Source organism: Schistocerca serialis, chromosome 1, assembly GCF_023864345.2.
Source record: "Schistocerca serialis cubense isolate TAMUIC-IGC-003099 chromosome 1, iqSchSeri2.2, whole genome shotgun sequence".
NCBI lineage: Eukaryota > Metazoa > Arthropoda > Insecta > Orthoptera > Acrididae > Schistocerca > Schistocerca serialis.
Window position 1 is genome coordinate 763,631,932 of NC_064638.1, and position 20,515 is coordinate 763,652,446.

Sequence of the window (20,515 nt, forward strand, 5' to 3'; positions counted from 1 at the left end):
AACGTTTCGATACTCTCATTCGAGGTTGTAGGCGGATCATAGTCAGACACCTAACTGCTCAGCTGGATGTCTGTGTTGGTCCGCGCAGCCGAGAGGAGCTCAGAAAACTTCATTTGTTATTAATCCACTCTACAGCCCGAATCTTGCACGTTGGGACTTCCAAATGTTTGGCCCACTGAAGGATGCTCTCCGCAGGAAGCTGTGGGTAAGATGGCGTAAGGCCACACTGAACAGAGATGATGTTGACAAACAGGGTTTTGCAGCCAAAGGAATGGGGAATAGTATAGTGTACTGGACTCCTCAATGGAACCAACCTGCTTTCAGAAAAATATCTGTTACATTGCTTATTGAATGCCCCTCGTACTTCCAGAAGGATTCCGAGAGCCTACTAGACAAAGTGCATCGGTAGCAGTTGATACACCGCCTATAGAGCCTCCAGCAACATCATTCAAAAATTTCTACGAAAAACAAAACAGGTAACCATTCAAAGTCATTTGGGAGAAACATCTAATCAAACCCCTCTCAGATTTCGGTTGACCGTTACTTTTCGTAAACACTATCTCTTGCTACAATCTACCCAACAAGTGCTGGCCCACTATATCGATACAGTGACACAGAAAACCACGAAGTGACAATGCTTGATTCCATTCCTGTGTATGGCAACGCACTTCATATTGTTTTAACCTTTCCCTGTTTAAAAAGTAACTTCGTTGATCACAAAGGACAACTAACTCAGGACATCAGAAAATCAAACGTCTTAAACGACCAGCTTCGCTACAGAAAGCACACTCAGTTGCTCCATGATACTGTTTTAAGATTTTTTCCAGTCTACCAACGTTCCTCAGACGCAGAACCGGTGGCATTTTATTGGTCAAATACTACCCGCATTAACAAAACTCCATTTCTAGCGAAGTCTTTTCAAACTTTTCTTACCACTAGTGCTGTCATGAAATAGTCTCTGTCCCTTAAACCCGTCGAGTAGGCCCCACCATGAACCCTCTTGGAAGTATTAGGGGAAATATGATCTGTCATGGACAAAGTCCGCACATGTTATGGTAACAGAAGCCAGCTGTAGTGTACTCGCGAAGTAGAGGAGAAAATTGTGGTTTCGCTCAAGAATGATATGTTACAGGATTGACATACAAGACGCTGTTTGAGTGGTTACACATGCTCTTCAGCTGTCATTTTTACTTTAATTTTGAACTGTTGAATAACATCAGTACTAGCCCACTATCAAGTACACTGACAAACGGAAGGTACAGGGAAATTTTGGAAATTTGTGGTAAGGTCTGATGGGACCAAACTGGTGAGGTCATCAGTCCCTAAGCTTACACACTACGAAAGCTAAGTTAAACTAAATTACGCTAAGGACGACACACACACACATCCATGCCCGAGGGAGGACTCGAACCTCCGACGGGGGAAGCCGAGCGGACCGTGACAAGACGCCTCATCTCAGACCGTTCGGCCACCCCGCGGGGTCCAAGGTACAGGGACTCGGTGTGATAACAATCGGTTATAAGTTACACACAGCAGCAAATCACATGATAAAATGGGCTACCATTAGTAATACGTTGTTGTTGTTGTTGTTGTTGTTGTGGCCTTCAGTCCAGAGACTGGTTTGGTGCAGCTCCCCATGCTACTCTGTCCTGTGCAAGCTTCTTCATCTCCCAGTACCTACTGCAGCCTACATCCTTCTGAATCTGCTTAGTGTATTCATCTCTTGGTCACCCTCTACGATTTTTACCATCCACGCTGCCTTCCAGTAGTAAATTTGTTATCCCTTGATGCCTCAGATCAAATTCTACCAACAGATCCCTTCTTCTAGTCAAGTTGGGCCACGAATTTCTCTCCTCCCCAATTCTATATAATACCTCCTCATTAGTTATGTGATCTACCCATCTAATTTTCAGCCTTCTTTTGTAGCATCACATTTCGAAAGCTTCTATTCTCTTCTTGTTTAAACTATTTATCGTCCACGTGTTGTTGTTGCCACAAAACTAGTATCACTAGCACTTTTAAGAAGGATACACATACACATTTAAAATTATGTGCATCTCCAAGTATCATCGAACTCGTGCTACACGTTATGACCTCATAGTTTTTAATGTGGGCATGAAGCTACAGAAAATGACTTACAAAGAGGTTATGCTGAATTAAAAAGACAACATAAAAAATTTCGCACCGTTTCGTCAGTAGCGCTCACGATGTCTCAGCAACAGGTCCACCCCTCCATCGCGCAATGCATAATTATCAAATTTATTGCTCGTGAAGGATTTACACCGGCGGATATTTTGCGAAAGATTAACTGCACAGTTCGGTGATAAAACATTATCAAGGACGCGTGTGTTTGCCTGGCATAAAAAGTTCAAGGAAGGACAACAACGTGTGGAAAAACAGCAAGACGATCGTCGTCCTCGGACCAACATTACAGACAAAAACACTCGTGCAGTTAAAGACATTATTGACGAAGATCGACGGGCGATAATATCAGAAATTGCGCAAAATGTCGGTATCAGTTATGGGAACTGTCAAGCAATCATCACAAACGACCTACAGTTCCGTAAAGTGTATTCCAGATGTGTCCCTAAGCTTTTGACCGAAAATCTGAAGTTGAGACGTTTGGAGGTCTGTCAGAGGCTTACAGCAAGGTTTGCGGAAGAAGGTGATGCATTTTTGAGTCGGATCGTCACCTGCTACGAAACATGGGTTCACCACTACACTCCAGAATCCAAACAAGCCAGTAAGTAGTGGCGGAGGAAAGGGGAAGAAACACCAGTGTAAGCCAAGACTCGACTGTCAGCTAGCCAGGTTCTTTCAACCGCTTTTTCGATCAACGTGGCATTTTGCTGATTGATTTTTTACATGAGCGTCGCACAGTCAATTCTGCTTACTACTGCGAACTGTTGAACAAGGCGAGAGTTGCGTATCACCGTAAAAGACGAGACCAATCGATTCGAACAGGTCATCTTCCTCCACGACAATGCTCGACTCCTGTAGCTTGGAGATAGTTAGAGCTTCAGTATGAGCCGAGCGACCACTACGGTCGCAGGTTCGAATCCTGCCTCGGGCATGGATGTGTGTGATGTCCTTAGGTTAGTTAGGTTTATTTAGTTCTAAGTTCTAGGCGACTGATGACCTTAGAAGTTGAGTCGCATAGTGCTCAGAGCCATTTGAACCATTTGAAAGCAGAAGACTATGCGGAAAAATAAACTATTGAGCTTTTCAAGAAATGAATTTAAATAAAAAATAAAATCCCATTTATATTTGATCCGCCCTCGTACATGGAAGAAGTAGTTGACACACAGAGATGATGCACACAGGTGTCGTGAATAGTCTAACAATTTCCTTCACCTTGAACTAGGTGTGGTAGAATAGAGTAAACGAAACGGCCGAAGTGTATAGTTTACCAGTTTAGTAGAGAGGTATTCAATAAATTATTACCCCCGCAGCTATACAATTAAAAAGGACCACAACAACTCAAACAACTAATGATTATGCAGCTGTGTGGTTTCCCGGTATAGCTATCGCGTATGTTTGCCATAATAGCGACGACTGCGACTCCAGTGGTTCTGTAATTTTTCGCCGAAGAATAAGCGCAAAACTGCTCAGGAACTTTCCCTTTCGCAAGACCTTTCGTTGACTCAAACTCTGTCACATTGATAATTTGGGTATAGATTTCTGTTTTCTCTGTCACGTACCTTTGTGTACATTATGCGAAAACTGTTACGAGGGCGCGCTGAAATAAATGCCTCCGAATATTTTATGTGAAAACCCTTTTTTTAAATAAAACAAACGTTGATAACATGCTAAATCTTTATTCTTCACGTCCATATTATACAAATCCTGTTACGACGGAGTGCTGAAATTAATGCCTCCTAATATCTTATGTGAAACTCTTAAAGTTTTTTAAATAAAACAAACGTTATTAACGTGCCAAATCTTTGCTCTTCATGTCTGCTTATTTAGCTCTCAAGATAGTGACCACGGTGACGAACAAATATCTCCCAACAAGAGACAAGTTAGGTGCAACCGCCACTGTAGAATGTTTGACTTTACTGACTAAGTCAAACCCTCACCTCTGCTTCCGCCACTTCGTTACCATCAAGTGAAGTCCTCGAGGCTATTCTTTAAGTTTTGGAAACAGATTTAAATCAGATGGGCCAAGTTGGGACTGTATGGAGAATGTTGCAGACGTCACAGCGCTCCTGTGTGACCTGGCACTGACGTGCTGAAGGAGAGGGTGCTCCACGTGTGAATGAACTCGATTACAGCAAGCTATTTCTCACGAGTTGACATAGTTACGTTACACATGTCATACATCGCACTGTTAACGCTGCAGATCGAAGCTCAATAGTGGCAGAATGTTACAAACCTATGTTTTATTTCAAAGCTTTTCACAGTTCTCACATTAAAAATTTGAAGACATTACTTTTCACTAAGTTCTCGTAATTTGTGATTGGAGTTCATTAATTACGCTGCAAAGGTGGGGGAAATATAGTCACATACCATCGTCTGCTCTTTAACACTTTCACCACCAATTTCCCCGTTTCATTTAAAAACGCAAGAAGAGGTGGAACATATAGGGCTCATTCATAAGTCCCGCAAGGGGTTCAGAAGACGACTGTCCCAAAAGTATAAAACATACAGCAAGAAGCACTTATCTAGAAACGTCAGTGCTACGTGCAATTCACTGACATGGGTTGTCCGTGAAGGCGTGGCAGCAGCAAACTTTGCTAGTCTGTACATTGGGTTGCCTATCTGCAGTCTCGAACTACTGGACGCGACGATACACAGCGGAGAGGATCAGAGGGTTAATAATGAAGCTTTAGGATCGCACAGTTAATTATAAGAATACCGCAAATCATTAGCAGGCTTCCCTCCACCACAAGGGCATTGTCGAATAGCAATAATATGCATCAAATTCCCACTGGTTCTGTGACAAGCTATCGTGGGCCAAATAAGGTCTTATCATAGGGAAATAGCTACACCGGGTGCTGAGCTTCCTTCCAGTTTGACCAACATAAAGGTTGATGGAAACATTTAAGACGCCTTCCCAAACTTAGAGCAGACCCATAACGTTAAACATAACATGTGATGAAACAATCTTCTGGAAAAATATGCATACAGGGTGGTCCATTGATAGTGACAGGGCCAAATATCTCACGAATTAAGCATCAAACGAAAAAACTACAAAGAACGAAACTCGTCTAGCTTGAAGGGGGAAACCACTATGATTGGCGCTATGGTTGGTCGCTATGGTTGGTCCGCTAGATGGCGCTGCCATAGGTCAAATTGTTATCAACTGCATTTTCTTAAATAGAAACTCCCAATTTTTATTACATATTCTTGTAGCACGTAAAGAAATATGAAAGTTTTAGTTGGACCACTTTTTTCGCTTTGTAATAGATGGCGCTGTAATACTCACAAACGTATAAGTACGTGGTATCACGTAACATTCCGCCAGTTCGGACGGTATTTCCTTCGTGATACATTACCCATGTCGAAATGGACCGTTTACCAATTGCAGAAAAGGTCGATATCGTGTTGATGTAAGGCTATTGTCGTCGAAATGCTCAACGGGCGTGTGCTATGTATGGTGCTCGGTATCCTGGACGACATCATCGAAGTGTCCGGACCGTTCGCCGGATAGTTACGTTATTTAAGGACACAGGAAGTGTTCAGCCACATGTGGAACGTCAACCACGACCTGCAACAAATGATAGCGTTCAAGTAGGTGTTGTAGCTGCTGTCGCGGCTAATCCACACATCAGTAGCAGATAAACTGCGCGAGAAAACGGAATCTCAAAATCATCGGTGTTCAGAATGCTATATCAGCATCGATTGCACCCGTACCATATTTCTATGCACCAGGAATTGCATGGTGACGACTTTGAACGTCGTGTACAGTTCTACTACTGGGCACAATAGAAATTACGGCACGATGACAGATTTTTTGCACGCGTTCTATTTAGCGACAAAGCGTCATTCACCAACACAGCGACCTTGGCGAGTTAAGGTTCAAAAAAAAAAAAATGGCTCTGAGCACTATGGGACTTAACATCTATGGTCCGCAGTCCCCTAGAACTTAGAACTACTTAAACCCAACTAACCTAAGGACATCACACATATCCATGCCCGAGGCAGGATTCGAACCTGCGACTGTAGCAGTCGCGCGGCTCCGGACTGAGCGCCTAGGACCGCTAGACCACCGCGGCCGGCTCGAGTTAAGGTATAGTGCGGCATTATGGGAGGAAGAAAAATTGGCCCCCATTTTATGGATGGCTGTCTCTGTCAAAATGGTGCAATGTGTGCTGACTTTCTACGTAATGTTCTACCGATGTTACTATAAGATGTTTCACTGCATGACAGAATGTCGATGTACTTCCAGCACGATGGAGGTCCGGTACATAGCTCGCGTGCGGTTGAAGCGGTACTGAATAGCATATTTCATGACAGGTGGATTGGTCGTCGCAGCACCATACCATGGCCCGCACGTTCACCAGATGTGACATCCCCGGATTTCTTTCTGTGGGGAAAGTTGAAGGATATCTGCTATGGTGATCCACCGACAACGCCTGACAACATGCGTCAGCTCGTTGTCTATGCATGGATTGGTCATCGTAGCACCATACCATGGCCCGCACGTTCACCAGATGTGACATCCCCGGATTTCTTTCTGTGGGGAAAGTTGAAGGATATCTGCTATGGTGATCCACCGACAACGCCTGACAACATGCGTCAGCTCGTTGTCTATGCATGGATTGGTCATCGTAGCACCATACCATGGCCCGCACGTTCACCAGATGTGACATCCCCGGATTTCTTTATGTGGGGAAAGTTGAAGGATATTTGCTATGGTGATCCACCGACAACGCGTGACAACATGCGTCAGCTCGTTGTCTATGCATGTGTGAACATTACGGAAGGCCAACTACTCGCTGTTGAGAGGAATGTCGTTACACGTATTGCCAAATGCTTTGAGGTTGACGGACATTATTTTGAGCATTTATTGCATTAATGTGTTATTAAGAAGTAATCACGCTGTAACAGCATGTGTTCTCAGAAATGATGAGTTGACAAAGGTACATGAATCACATTGTAGCAACCGAAATAAGGTGTTCAGACGTACCTACGATCTGTATTTGAATTTAAAAAACCTACCTGTTACCAACTGTTCGTCTAAAATTGTGAGCCATATGTTTCTGACTATTACAGCCCCATCTATCACAAAGCGAAAAAGTGGTCCAACTAAAAAATTCATATTTCTTTACGTACTACGCTAATATGTAATAAAAAATTGAGGTTCCTATGTAAAAAACCGCAGTTCAAAGCCGTTTGACCTATGGCAGTGCCATCTAGCGGGACACGCATAGCGCCATCTGGTTTCCCCCTTCAAGTTAGAAAAGTTTCGTTCTTTGTAGTTTTTTCGTTTGAAGCTTATTTCGTGAGATATTTGGCCCGGTCACGATCTATGGACCACCCTGTAGACATGGAACTTCGCAACAGCTACACGAGAAGCGTACCTAAAAATGCACTCGAGGAATTGTCGCAGGTGAAATTTAATTTTTTTCAAAGTTGCCGACGACTCACTGTGCACGGTGAGGACGTGCGTCTGGACGACGTCCTCGTTGCGCTGGGCGTGGCAGGTGTAGTTGCCGGCGTGCACCAGCTGGACGCGCGGCAGGAACAGGGAGCCGTCCGGGAAGACGCGCAAGTCGTGTGCGGCGCCGGCGGGCAGCTGCGCCAGGTCCGCCCCGTGGCGCCGCCACACGATGGGCGGCGGTGGAGCCCCGGTGACGTCACAGCGCACCTCGACGCTGTCGCCGACGCGCGCGCGCAGCCGCCGCACCTGCACCGCCTTGTCCAGCGACACCACCGATACGCCTGCACAGGCACAGCGTCCGTTACACCTAAGCGTATCACTGGATAATGACTCTGTAATGATACAATGTGCTGATTTTTAACCACATGACAACTCGACGTCATGTCCAGTATAAAATGAATACGTTTCAAAACAAAACAAAACAAAAAAAAAAACAACGAATGTAAATGTACAGTTCGATTTCTATTTTTGTTATGCTAAATTAAAACTTTTATCTTAAACATTACGTATTAAGTCGTGTTATGAGACATATTCCACGTACACTCATGCTCATAAATTAAGGATAATTGCAGAAAGTGGTGCCACACAACGTGGCACTACACAAAACTGGCGCTAATAGCATAGGCACAAAGGGAAAACACACGACACAGATCTAAGTCCCCAGTATTGGTGAAAAGTTGAGAAAACCGTTCCGGAACACATATGCTACAAAACGCCAGTGTTTCCTGCGCATGTACCCCGACATCAATATGGAATATGAGCACCACGCACACGTACACAGTCCGCACAACGGGTTGGCATATTCTGGATCAGCTGATCATGCTGCTGCTGGGGTATAGCCTCTCATTCTTGCACCAGTGCCTGTCGGAGCTCCTGAAGTGTCGTAGGGGTTTGAAGGCGTGCCGCGATACGTCGATCGACAACATCCCAGACCTGCTCCATGGGGTTTAGGTCTGGAGAACAGGCAGGCCACTCCATTCGCCTAATATATTCTATATCTAGGTACTCCTCCACGATGGCAGCTCGGCAGGAAAGTGCGTTATCATCCATCAGGAGGAAGTTGGGACCACCTGCACCCCTGAAAAGGCGGACAAACAGGTGCAAAATTACATCCCGATACACCCGACCTGTCACAGTTCCTCTGTCAAAGACATGCAGGGGTGTACGTGCACCAATCATAATCCCACCCCACACCATCAAACCACGACCTCCATACAGGTCCCTTTCAAGGACATTAAGGGATTGGCATCTGGTTCCTGGTTCACGCCAGATGAAAACCAGGCGAGAGTCACTGTTCAGGTTATACCTGGACTCGTCCGTGAACATAACCTGGGGCCACTGTTCCAATAACCACGTACTGTGTTATTGACACCAGGCTTTACGGGCTCTCCTGCGACCAGGGTTCAAAGGAATGCACCTTGCACGTATCCGGGCGAATAAACCATGTCTGTTCGCCTGCCGAGGTAGCCGAGCGGTTCTAGGCGCTACAGTCTGGAACCGCGCGACCCCTACGGTCGCAGGTTCGAATCCTTCCTCGGGCATGGGTGTGTGTGATGTCTTTAGATTAGTTAGTTTTAAGTAGTTCCAAGTTCTAGGGACTGATGACCTCAGATGTTAAGTCCCATAGTGCTCAGAGCCATTTGAACCATGTCTGTTCAGTCGTCTGTAGACTGTGTGACTGGAGACAACTGTTCCGGAGGCTGCGGTAAGGTCCAGAGCAAGGCTACCTGCAGTACTCCGTGGCCGTCTGCGGGCACTGATGGCGAGATATCGGTCTTCTTGTGGTGTTGTACACCGTGGACGTCCCGTACTGTAGCGCCTGGATACGTTTCCCGTCTGCTGGAATCGTTGTCATAATCTTGAGATCACACTTCGTGGCACACGGAGGGCCCGTGCTACGACCTGCAGTGTTTGGCCAGCCTACAGTCGCCCTAGTATTTTACCCCTCATAAGGTCATCAATATGTGTTCTTTGAGACATTTTTAACTCACATTCACCATTAGCACGTCTGAAAATGTGTGCACACTTACTCGCTGCACCGTACTGTGACATGCACCAACACACCTCTGCGTATGTGGACTGCTGCGAGCTCCACCGTGCGAAGACTGCAGGTCAAATGCACCGCATGGTCATGCTCTGAGGTGATTTAAACTCGCAAACCGCCCACCAGAGCGTTGTTTCACCACGTATCAGCGTTATCCTTAATTATGAGCATGGGTGTATATATACCTCGTTACGAACTGAAGATGACAGCAAAGTCTATTCAAACGGTTGTATTAGACAAAGAGATACAGTGTTAGCTGCAAGCAGTTGAAGGTTTTTAGTTATTAAAAGATATCATTCCTTCAGTTTTCTTAAAATGAGAAAATTCAGTGACACTGTAATACACAGGGTCACTAATGTATAATATGTGCATACTGAGGGTTTTTAGTATTAGTGACTCATTTATCGCAGTCAACGACTGGTGCTCAGGAGACCTCTATGTGCAGCCTCTGGTTTTGCTCTGGAGGCAGTCGCAGTGGTGAATTTAGAAGTGAAAGGTGTTTTGCTATATTCACTCTAGGGTAAAAGCATGCTCCGACCACTTCAGCCATTTAAACGGGGTCGTATTTTGTGCCTGCGGGAAACTGGATGGACGTGGCGATTGAATGCTACACATGTGGGGCACAGTGTATCCGTGGTGTGTCACTGATTTCAGCCGTGATCTGTGGAACGTTCGCACAGCTGTAGACCAGATTCTCCACCAGGACGTAGTAGAGATGAACGTCAAGATCGGCGCATTATAATAGCTTTTGCATGTCCATCCCTGTGAGTGGAGGTCTGGGGTATTTCAGCCTTTCACTTATGTGAGAAAATGATACACCTACAGCCGTCCTTACGATGCATTTATTGTATGGCTACCAGTTTCGGTGCTTCAGTGCACTATTTTCAGGAACAAGCTGATGCGGAGGGGTTAACACCATTCGTATACAAGATGCAACAGTGGCTAACGGCTGTAACTGATTTCAGCAGGTTACCTGTAACCGCGATATTGTCTCTCCAGCCATCAGCCAACAAGTTGACATAAATGGCATCATAAGGACGGCTGTAGATGTTTCATTCTCTTGCTTTATACGAGCAGTGGTGGCCAACCGAACACTGTACAGTGAAGGAATCCATGCACATGCTGGGCCACCAAGGATCACTGGAAACCATCAGCTTGCAGCAGGACTAAGATTACGTGTGCTTGCGGCCACTTTACCACTGACACGGTAACACCACCAGAGATGGCTATTCTGGTGTCATGAGTCAACTGGTGATTGAAATGGTGGTCTGTTTTCTTCAGTGATGACTGTAGATTCCGTCTTTATGCTGTTGATAAACGTACACATGTACAGCCCGGACATGGGGAGCTGCCTTTGGATTGCATTCGCCCACGACATACAGGTCCCATACAGGATTAATGGAGTGGTGGTCCATCAGTTACAAATCGCGTTCACGTTTCGTGTTTCTGCAGGGTAAGGTAACCAGTGTCAGCTACATAGCGCAAGCTGCTGTTCCCGGGCTACGGACATTACTTGGAGAGGGAGATTATGTTTGTCAGCGATCAGTGCACGTCCACATATGGCTCCTGCGACGCAACGTGCTCTTGTCCATAACGACAAGATCGCCACACCTATTGCCAATTGAAAACGTGTGGCAGATGATGTCGCGGGAATATACTCCTTCCACAGAGCAAGCATGAACCATTGTATAATCGTAGCAAACACGCAAGATACTCAGGACAGTCTATCGCAAGATACCATTCGGCAGCTTTACGATCAATTGCATTCGAGAATACACTCCTGCGTTGCCGTCAGAGGTGGATACACTGTGTACTGGTGCGACTCTTAGGACATCCTTTTGAGACGTGTATGTTTCATTTGGCCGCAATTTATTATTATACACTCCTGCTACTACGAAAAGCATGCTTTATCAAATGGTTCAAATGGCTCTGAGCACTATGGGACTTAACTTCTGAGGCCATCAGTCCCCTAGAACTTAGAACTACTTAAACCTAACTAACCTAAGGGCATCACACAAATCCATGCGACCGTAGCGGTCGCGCGGTTCCAGACTGTAGCGCCTAGAACCACTCGGCCACCCTGGCCGGCATGCTACATCAGCTGTCCACAAAAGTTAGCCGTAAGATGACTTTCCCCTTGAGGATGCTTTTCTTCTTTTCTTCTTTTCTTTCCGGTGTAAGCTGAAGGAAGCTGGTGGAACGATGTCCTGAGTGAGACCTTTCCTACCATATTCTGAGTTATTTAGTACCGTTACTGGCTCTTGGAACTATAATTTTTTTCCTGCAGCTTATATCAGAGTTGAGCGAGGCTATATTGGCAATCATATGAGGTCACAGGGTGGAATGAGGCAACTACGACAACTACAGATATCTTGATTTGATGAAGCGCTAGGGGAAACTGCGCCAACAGAAACTACTTGCCTTCTGTTTTGCTGCTGCTGTGAAAACTGGAGGTGATTATCCCGTCTCTGCACCAAACCTCTAATTTTCATTGAATAATAATAAATAAATCTGTCTTTTGATACTGTCCAAAATAGCATGGGAGACCCACTCGGTATTGTACCATTATGATAAATTTTAGATAAGATTTTTAGATAATATTATAAATAAGTTTTATATGCGCTATTGCCGTAGTGAGGAGACACAAATCGTGGGGACTACGCAATGAATCACCACCCAGTGAGGTGGTTGACGGCAAAGTAGTTAATGTTACGTCTGATGGTATAGCGTTAGAATGAACGCGGGTAAGCTCTCCAAACAAAGCAGATTCATCACTTGTTCAGAAATATTTAATCAACCTTGTGGTACGTCAGGAAGACGTATTTTTCAGTTAAAAAGTGGTAAATGACTGAATTCTGACCACTGATATCGGATGAGGGTTCATCGTGCCAACTTGAGTGGCGTAGGTATGATTAGGTAATATTGTAGAATTCAGTTTGCTGTTTTTAATAAAAATTGTTGGCATCTCTGTTAACTTTCTACTTCGTTATTTTGATGCAATAAGATTTGCGAGGTCGCAAAAGGTCAATGATATTTACGGCATTCGACGCCTCATATGTTATCTACCATGCAAACACAATATTGGCTGCTAATGACAATACGGGGTGTGACTGGAGGCACCCAGCGTTGAGCGCAGCATGAGACTACGGAGTGTAGTTGAGCTGCTAAGTTGACAAATAACCCATAACAGTTATATAATGCTAGTGGCGTTGATACAAAACACTGCAATGGCAACGACAAACAAAGCAAATATTGCATTACATCTAGAATAACAGTTGCCAAAGCTAACAAAAAATGGTTCAAATGGCTCTGAGCACTATGGGACTTAACTTCTGTGCTCATCAGTCCCCTAGAACTTAGAACTACTTAAACCTAACTAAACTAAGGACATCACACACATCCATGCCCGAGGCAGGATTCGAACCTGCGACCGTAGCAGTCGCGCGGTTCCGGACTGAGCGTTTAACCGCGAGACCACCGCGGCCGGCCAAAGGTAACAGTTCGTCAGAAAGCAGGCAAGGAATTTCGCAGAGTGAGAAAGAATTGGTAGATGAAATATTAGCGTTTCTGCAAGATGAGTCAATGGAATGTGTGGTGTCATATAAGGACGACTGTGCGGCCAACGTACATGAGGAGTACAATGATGAAAATACGTGTTTAACAAGAGAAAGTGATATTGAAACAGGTGTAGATCCACGTAGTTCATCATCTTTGGAAGAAGGCGAGCCATAGATCCATCTCCAGTGAAACGAAGGAATGGACAATCGTTGTCCTACATGAGAGAGTACTAATCACAATTACGTACATGGAGATCATCCGCAGCACAGTAAGAAGAAAACCAATTGTGAACAGTTTCAGAATAAGTCCGCATCAGCATGACAATGTACTGCATAAGAATAACTACGGATATTCGAGGGAGGATAAAGTGTACTTGTTACAAAAACTGGTGTTTGTGCGTTTCAAGAATGCTTGACAGAATTTACAGGATATGCGTGATAATGACCCGCTACGTTATCCGCATCAAACTTCTCACCACTTATGTTAGAGTGATTTCAAGGGAAGCTGTAGATAGTTGCATAACTTCAAAAGTGCTACAGAATCGGAAGACGTAAGATGACGAAATTTCAAACAAAGCGTGAACCTGAACAAAGTGTCAACTTTACGATGTACAACAAACTGCGGAATCAGCCCGAAAAATTTGAGGATGACATAAACAAACTTACCGCATCGTTCAGTAAGGAATTTGTTCTTAACTCCGAAAAGTCGGCATTTGTAGAGGCAATGCATATAAAGGAACCCTGGAAACTAAAGGTACCGAGAGAGTTGTATGAAGAGCAACTAACATCAATGCCTTAACGCATTGGTATACAATTTTCCCGACAGTTGATCTGGATCATAAATTGGCTGGAAAGTTATTTATTGTGCTACGACAACTTAGAGGTGTTCTGCTTCCTACAACTGTTTCTCATCTCCGTGATCTTGCAAGGGCGGAGGTAAAATTTACGTCAATCAAGCAAGAGTGGGAGAATGCGCGTAAGAGAACTACAACTATAGTATGAGCACTGCTTTCGGCGAATATATGATGAAATTAACTTGTCTTTAAGCTGTTCCCGGTCTGCGTATAAAAATAATACTGATTTAGGGTAAAATATCTCTCCTGAAAAGTGTGTGGTATTGCATTTCTTGCCACTTGGAACCACTAGACAAATTTAAATTGTGGATATTTGTTTCCTCTGTGCCTATGAAGCATATTATCGCACTATCTGTAGCTACGCCTTAAAGGACAGCCGGTTTGAAGATAAGCCCTACGACAGACTGCTTCGCATTCGGTTCCATGCCATCCCATTCCATCAGTTCTCATCACCCCGTTACGACAATATGATTCTGTATGCATTCTTTAAGAATGGATACGTCGTGCACGGTTTGTAACTCCCACAGAATTCGCCTTTGATATTGATGCTGCGAACCTTTTAGAAGACTGTGGCACGGCATTTTTCATTCAGTGTTCATGGTGCAAGTTAATGGTTTGTTTTCAACATTTTTTGAACGTCCACGGTGTCTATTTAGTGAAGGGTAATACATAGATCCCATAGAAGATTGATCTCTTCACGTCCCGGACACATATTTTCTGAATCTCTCCTCAGGGCGCTCATTATCAGCTAAAATTTTTTCAGTCATAGTTGTTAACACAATACTACTTCGTGCTCAAGGGGCTTCTTGCTAGCTCGTTTCACAGTAATTCTAATAACGGCTCCCATCAAAAGCAACAGACTGAAGACCTACGTCTCATTTCTGCGCTGGGACAACGGCTTCGAATAAAGATGCCAGACTGGCGAAACTGTTGGACTTTAGTGTCTCGTTACGATTTGGCAAGATACAAGTAAATCTCTTACACGCCCTGATACTCCAGTGCAAATGGAGGCAGTAACCTGCTGAATGTGGTAACGCAGAGAAGAGAAGAACGCCCCGATTCTATAACCACGTACCATTCACTGGCTGCATATTTGATTGCTAACAGGAAAACTTGTCACATTTTGATTTCGCCGTAAATGAATCTGACCTCAAAATTGCCCGACTCTGGGTGCCAATATCTTGCAGTAATAAGAGGGCAGGCAATTTTCTTTTTCTCATAGTTAATTAATAACAGTAGACCCGTGACCTGTGGCGCAGATTATTTTCCGTCACCTATCAAGCGAGGAGGTGGCTACACGCTCCGTCGTCTCGTATCAGCTCCTATCGCGGGCGCCAGTTCTACATCTAGGGCTAGATCGTTTAGCGGGAATTCCGGGTTCGAGTAACAGTCCGATACAAATTTTCATTTCACACACAAATTGTACAACTCGTGTCTAATCGTATTCATTTTGTTTACGTAAATTTGCAGAATAAATTTTATATCTATGCCTCAACGCCCTCCAAAACTACAATAAAAAAGTTATGTAGCTCTAGATGTAGAATTAGCGTGTACTGTAGGAATCAATGTGAGACGACAGAGAAATTATGTGAGGTGTAGAGCCATCTAGTCACTTGATAGACAAAGGAGACTTATCTGCGTCACGAATGTAGTTCTTCAACTAAAGTAGGAAGTAAATTGCTGCCTTCTTGTTACTGCCAGATATTGGGGCAGACTGTCGGACAGTCTTGAGGTCAGTTTCATTTACGGCAAAATTAAAATGTAGTACAAGTTTTTCCACCAACAATCAAATATGCAGCTAATAAATGCCACCAGGTTAGAGAAACAACGCGTTCTTCCCTTCTCTGCGTTACAACAGGTAGCACGGTACTACTGCCATGTGTACTGGAATAGCGAGACGTATAAGAGGCCAATTTTTGTACTACCATATCAGTACAAGACATTAAAGTTCAAGAAGTTTCGCTACTCTCACGTCTTTGTGTAATGTGCATCTCTTCTATTTCATAGCCCGCATCTCGTGGTCGTGCGGTAGCGTTCTCGCTTCCCACGCCCGGGTTCCCGGGTTCGATTCCCAGCGGGGTCAGGGATTTTCTCTGCCTCGTGATGGCTGGGTGTTGTGTGCTGTCCTCAGGTTAGTTAGGTTTAAGTAGTTCTAAGTTCTAGGGGACTGATGACCATCGCTGTTAAGTCCCATAGTGCTCAGAGCCATTTGAACCATTTTTCTATTTCATAGAGCCGTTGACGTCAACAGTGTCTCTCCCTTCAGACATCCATTCGTATCTGAAGGCCATTAGATAGTACTGTTTAGACCGTGCAGATTCACTGAGGTGACAAGAGATATGGAATATCGCCTAATATCGTATCTGGCCTCCTTTTTCCCTGTGTAGTGAGCAACTCTACGTGGCATGGACTCAACAAGTTGTTGGAACATCTGGAGAAGAACTGAGCTGTGCTGCCTCAATTGGCGTCCATAACTGCAAAAGTGCTGGCGGTGCGGGATTTTATGTCCCTTAAATATTGGATTGGATTCTGTCGGGTGATCTGTGTGGCCAAATCATTCCATCCTCAAACCAATCGCGAACAGATGTGGCCCCGTGACACGGCCCATTGCCATTCATAAAATGTCCATCGATGTTTGGGAACAAGAGGTATGCGAATGGCTACGAATGGTCATCAAGTAGCCGAACATAGCATTCGATGTAAACACAGCCCACATTATTATGGAGCCATCGCCGGCTTCCATAGTGCCCTGCTTACAACTTGGGTCCAAGGCTTCGTGAGGTCTGCACCACACTCGAACCATCAGCTCTTAACAACTAAAATCGGGACTCAACTGACAAGGCCACAGTTTTCTAGCATTTAAGGGTCTAATCGAGTAGTCACGGGTTCAGGAGAGGTGCTGCAGGCAATTTCGTGCCGTTAGCAAAGGCACTCTCGTCGGTCGTCTGCTGCCATAGCCCTTTATTGCCAAATTTCGTCGTACTGTCCTACGGGACACGTTCGATGTACTTCTCACATTGGTTTGTGCGGTAATTTCACGCAGACTCTTTGCACTGAAAAGTTTAAACGGACTCCGCAGTCCTCGGTCGTTAAGTGGGAGTTGTCGGCAACTGCAGGGTCCTTGGTGAGAGGTAATTTATGACATCTGGTATTGACGGAAAGCTCTTGACACTGTGGCTCTAGAAACTTTCAATTCCTTAACAATTTCCGAAATGGAATGTCGAATGCATCTACCTCCAACTACCATTCGCCGTTGAAAGACTACCAATTCCCATCGTGCGGCCATAATCACGCCGGAAACCTTTACAAATCAAACACCTGAGTACAAATAACATCTCTGAGAATGCACTGCTCTTTTATACCTTGTGTACGCGAAACTGCCGCCATTTGTTGTGCATGTCGCAATCGCAAGACTATTGTAACCTGAATGAACAGACATTGAAAAATTGTTAAATAGTAAGAAAACCTGATGCTCTGAAGGTTGCTTCGAGCGGTTCGAAATTAGGGAAGTGTCTTTAGACCCTTGTACGCGTGAGGAATTCTACTGCGAAGACTACTGAGTAGATCCTTCATCAGGCTCCATGAGTCAATTGGCGGTCTGTTAGCAAAAACTATACCTGCTCTTAGACTAGCGTTGTCACTAGCATCTGGTGGGTGCGCACAGCTATCGCCTATCCTGCCAGTTCGTTTCCAAGACGCATCCCTCAGCCTCAGAGGAAAGACTTACTACTATTCGCGAATCACCGTGCCCGTCATAAAACCTCCGTTGCCCCCTTCTGTTCCACCCGTAGAACCAGAATCGTCACGAGTGGCTGAGTACATAATCCCTGTTCAGCAGTCCCAGTCAGTCTAGCAAGAACATCTCTCCCTCTCCTTTTCACTTTCTTCTATCAATGTTCTTTCTGTCTTCGTAGTCAATGTGCCGGTGCCGTGGAAGCGTTTGTGGGCGTTATTTCGTTGCTCTCTGACTCTTGCATGATACTATTGGCTTGAAACTGTAGGCAAATACATTAAAAATGGCAAAGGACAACTCACGGTCAGTATCCATCCCAAAAGATAGTATACATATGTGTTCGTGTCGCCGGTGCAACAAACTGGGTCTGATCTTTCCAGGAAATCCGGCAAGGCCGTCTTGGGCCTGTTGATGGTAGCCGAATGGAGTCCTATCTCTCCACCGAAAGCCAGTGTATTGCCCATACATTACAGTACGCCACATTGCAAACTTTGCCATTCAGGGGCATTCAGCCACCTCTGTGGCGTAGCCCTTGAAAGTAAACAAGTGATAAGTAAAACACACATTTGCTTTCTTTTCTTGATGCTCTGGTTGCGAGCCTAAGCAAACACCCCGAAACGGTCTTTCCTTTGTGCTGCGTCCCCCCGTGCCAACTTGTGAACTGAAATCTCTAATACCCGCCAACTTGATTGTAGGTGCAAAATCCGCTCGTTACTTGATACCTCGATAACGCAAGTCATTAATGGATGGCACGTGCTTTGAAGTGGAAAAGATTTGTTATGGTACGTAAACAAGAGTGAAACTACGATTTAAAAACAATCTGAACTTAACTGTAATTGCAGTGACTTTACACAGCAGTACTGTACAGGCTGCAGAGCGAGGTGACTGAGCGTCGGAAGATGGCGGCAAAATAAAAGACATAAATAAAGAAAACTTGGAATATGTTCTCTTTGTCTGCCCTGGGGGCAGAGGTAAAGGCTGACTGTCTAGAAGATTGGTCAAGAAAATGAACGGAATAGGAAATAGGTAAGGTGGCAGTTCACTTTTGCGTGACTGACGGGCAGTAATGGTGCGCAGGGCGAGCACTGGGCAGCTGAACTCTGGATCATGAGAGAGAAAAGGAAACGTGTTCTCCGTCCCAGAATCCTTCAGGTACCACACATGCGACGCGCCTCCTACGTTTCCTATAGGTGAAAACAGTAGCGTGAGTACACCAGCACATTCAGTAGAGGGCAGAAAGTCTATCCTGTCAGTGGCTATCACTGGAATGAACTGCTTCTGTGCTGGGAGGCAGGATGGCTTGACACGTAGGCAATAGTGAAGTCTTACTGCGAGAGTATTTGAAAGATTCAAGGGGAAAACAAGGTCCGAAACAGAATTCTGAAGAAAAATCCTAAATATTCCGAGACTGACGGGCCACCCTGTGCGGTACACTACGGAAAACAGACTTCCTCAATTGATCTTGAGCCTAGTAACAAAAGAGAAATGCCAAGCCCACCAAAACAATGACAGCCACAGATACATTGACTAACAATTTTTTTATGTAGCACACCACAATTTTATATATTATTTAGTAATGGAATTGTAGTTCTATAAGCTGAATTGAAGTGGAATGTGAGCGAATAGAATGTGGAGTCCACTCCAGTGCCATGCCACAAGCTAACTTCATTGTCCACGGATCGCGAAAGTGTGCTGTCGAGCCCTGGACTAGTACGGAGTTTTGATCGGCCACGAACATTCATTGCAGTACATTTTTCTTTGAAAAGTGAAACATACTTTCTAGTTACAATACCCATATTGTCACTAAGATATTCTCTACCGCACATTTAGTTACAGTGTTGGTACATCAAGACGCGCCGCAGGGGACCATCTGTGACATTTTCACTACGGAAGAAGGGATTGCTGAAATGGATTTGAGTTAAATTGGGACGTGTGTGTGAGTATCTCAGTTTGTCACAGCATCACTCACAAGTCCTGTAAATCATGCCTGAAATCCTTGCCAAGCACTCAGTTTCATTTTCTTGGTGTACAGCAGGTTCTGCTATAGAGCAAATGACTCATTCGTCTTATATTTTGTATCCACATGGAAGGGCCTCCTTGCCTGGAAACAGAAACGTCGCGGGATCGAATCCTGCTCGGTCCACGGAATATTTCAATTTGCCTGTAAGCTAGCCCACAAGTACCAGTGATATGAAGATTCGCTATAAACGTTAGGTAGTTCGGATTACACGTAAAACTGTAGGTCGCCTTGACCTGGTAGGAATAATTGCGTAGGCTGTGATTTGGACCTACAAATCGCCGAATTGGTGCCCAGTTGGCAGATTACCACTATTCTGTGGAGCCACCTGGAAACTGAAGTACAAAAAGCACTTTCCGCAACAGATTTTAAACGAGCAGTACGAGTTTAATCATAACGTGTTTTTTGACATCATTGATGAGCTGATTTACCGGTACTCTTTGATGTCGTTTGTCAAAATGTTATGCAATGATATGCAGAAACAAGAGTGGTTATGACGCTTGCTGACCCCTGTGAAGCTGGGAAGACGGCCAGACTTACTTGCGCATGGTCCCTTCTACACTCATCCACAGAACATTGGCGACTGGCGGCAACAACAAGACGCAACAGCGCATCGGAAGAAAGCATCCCCTGGAGGCTGCAGTAACTTACAAGTGGCACAATGCACCTTCTCTACCATCCTGTATTTTGCTTTTTATATATTA

The 20,515-nt window shown here is 44.8% G+C and overlaps 1 protein-coding gene across 1 annotated transcript in view; it reads right to left on the minus strand.

The window, feature by feature from the left end:
- LOC126430853 (follistatin-related protein 5-like) overlaps positions 1-20,515 on the minus strand; it is a 221,283-nt gene that overhangs the window by 110,720 nt on the left and 90,048 nt on the right. Inside the window, exon 5 of the mRNA XM_050090429.1 lies at positions 7,594-7,887. Within this exon, the coding sequence (XP_049946386.1) occupies positions 7,594-7,887 (294 nt within the window). The remainder of the gene's footprint in view (positions 1-7,593; positions 7,888-20,515) is intronic.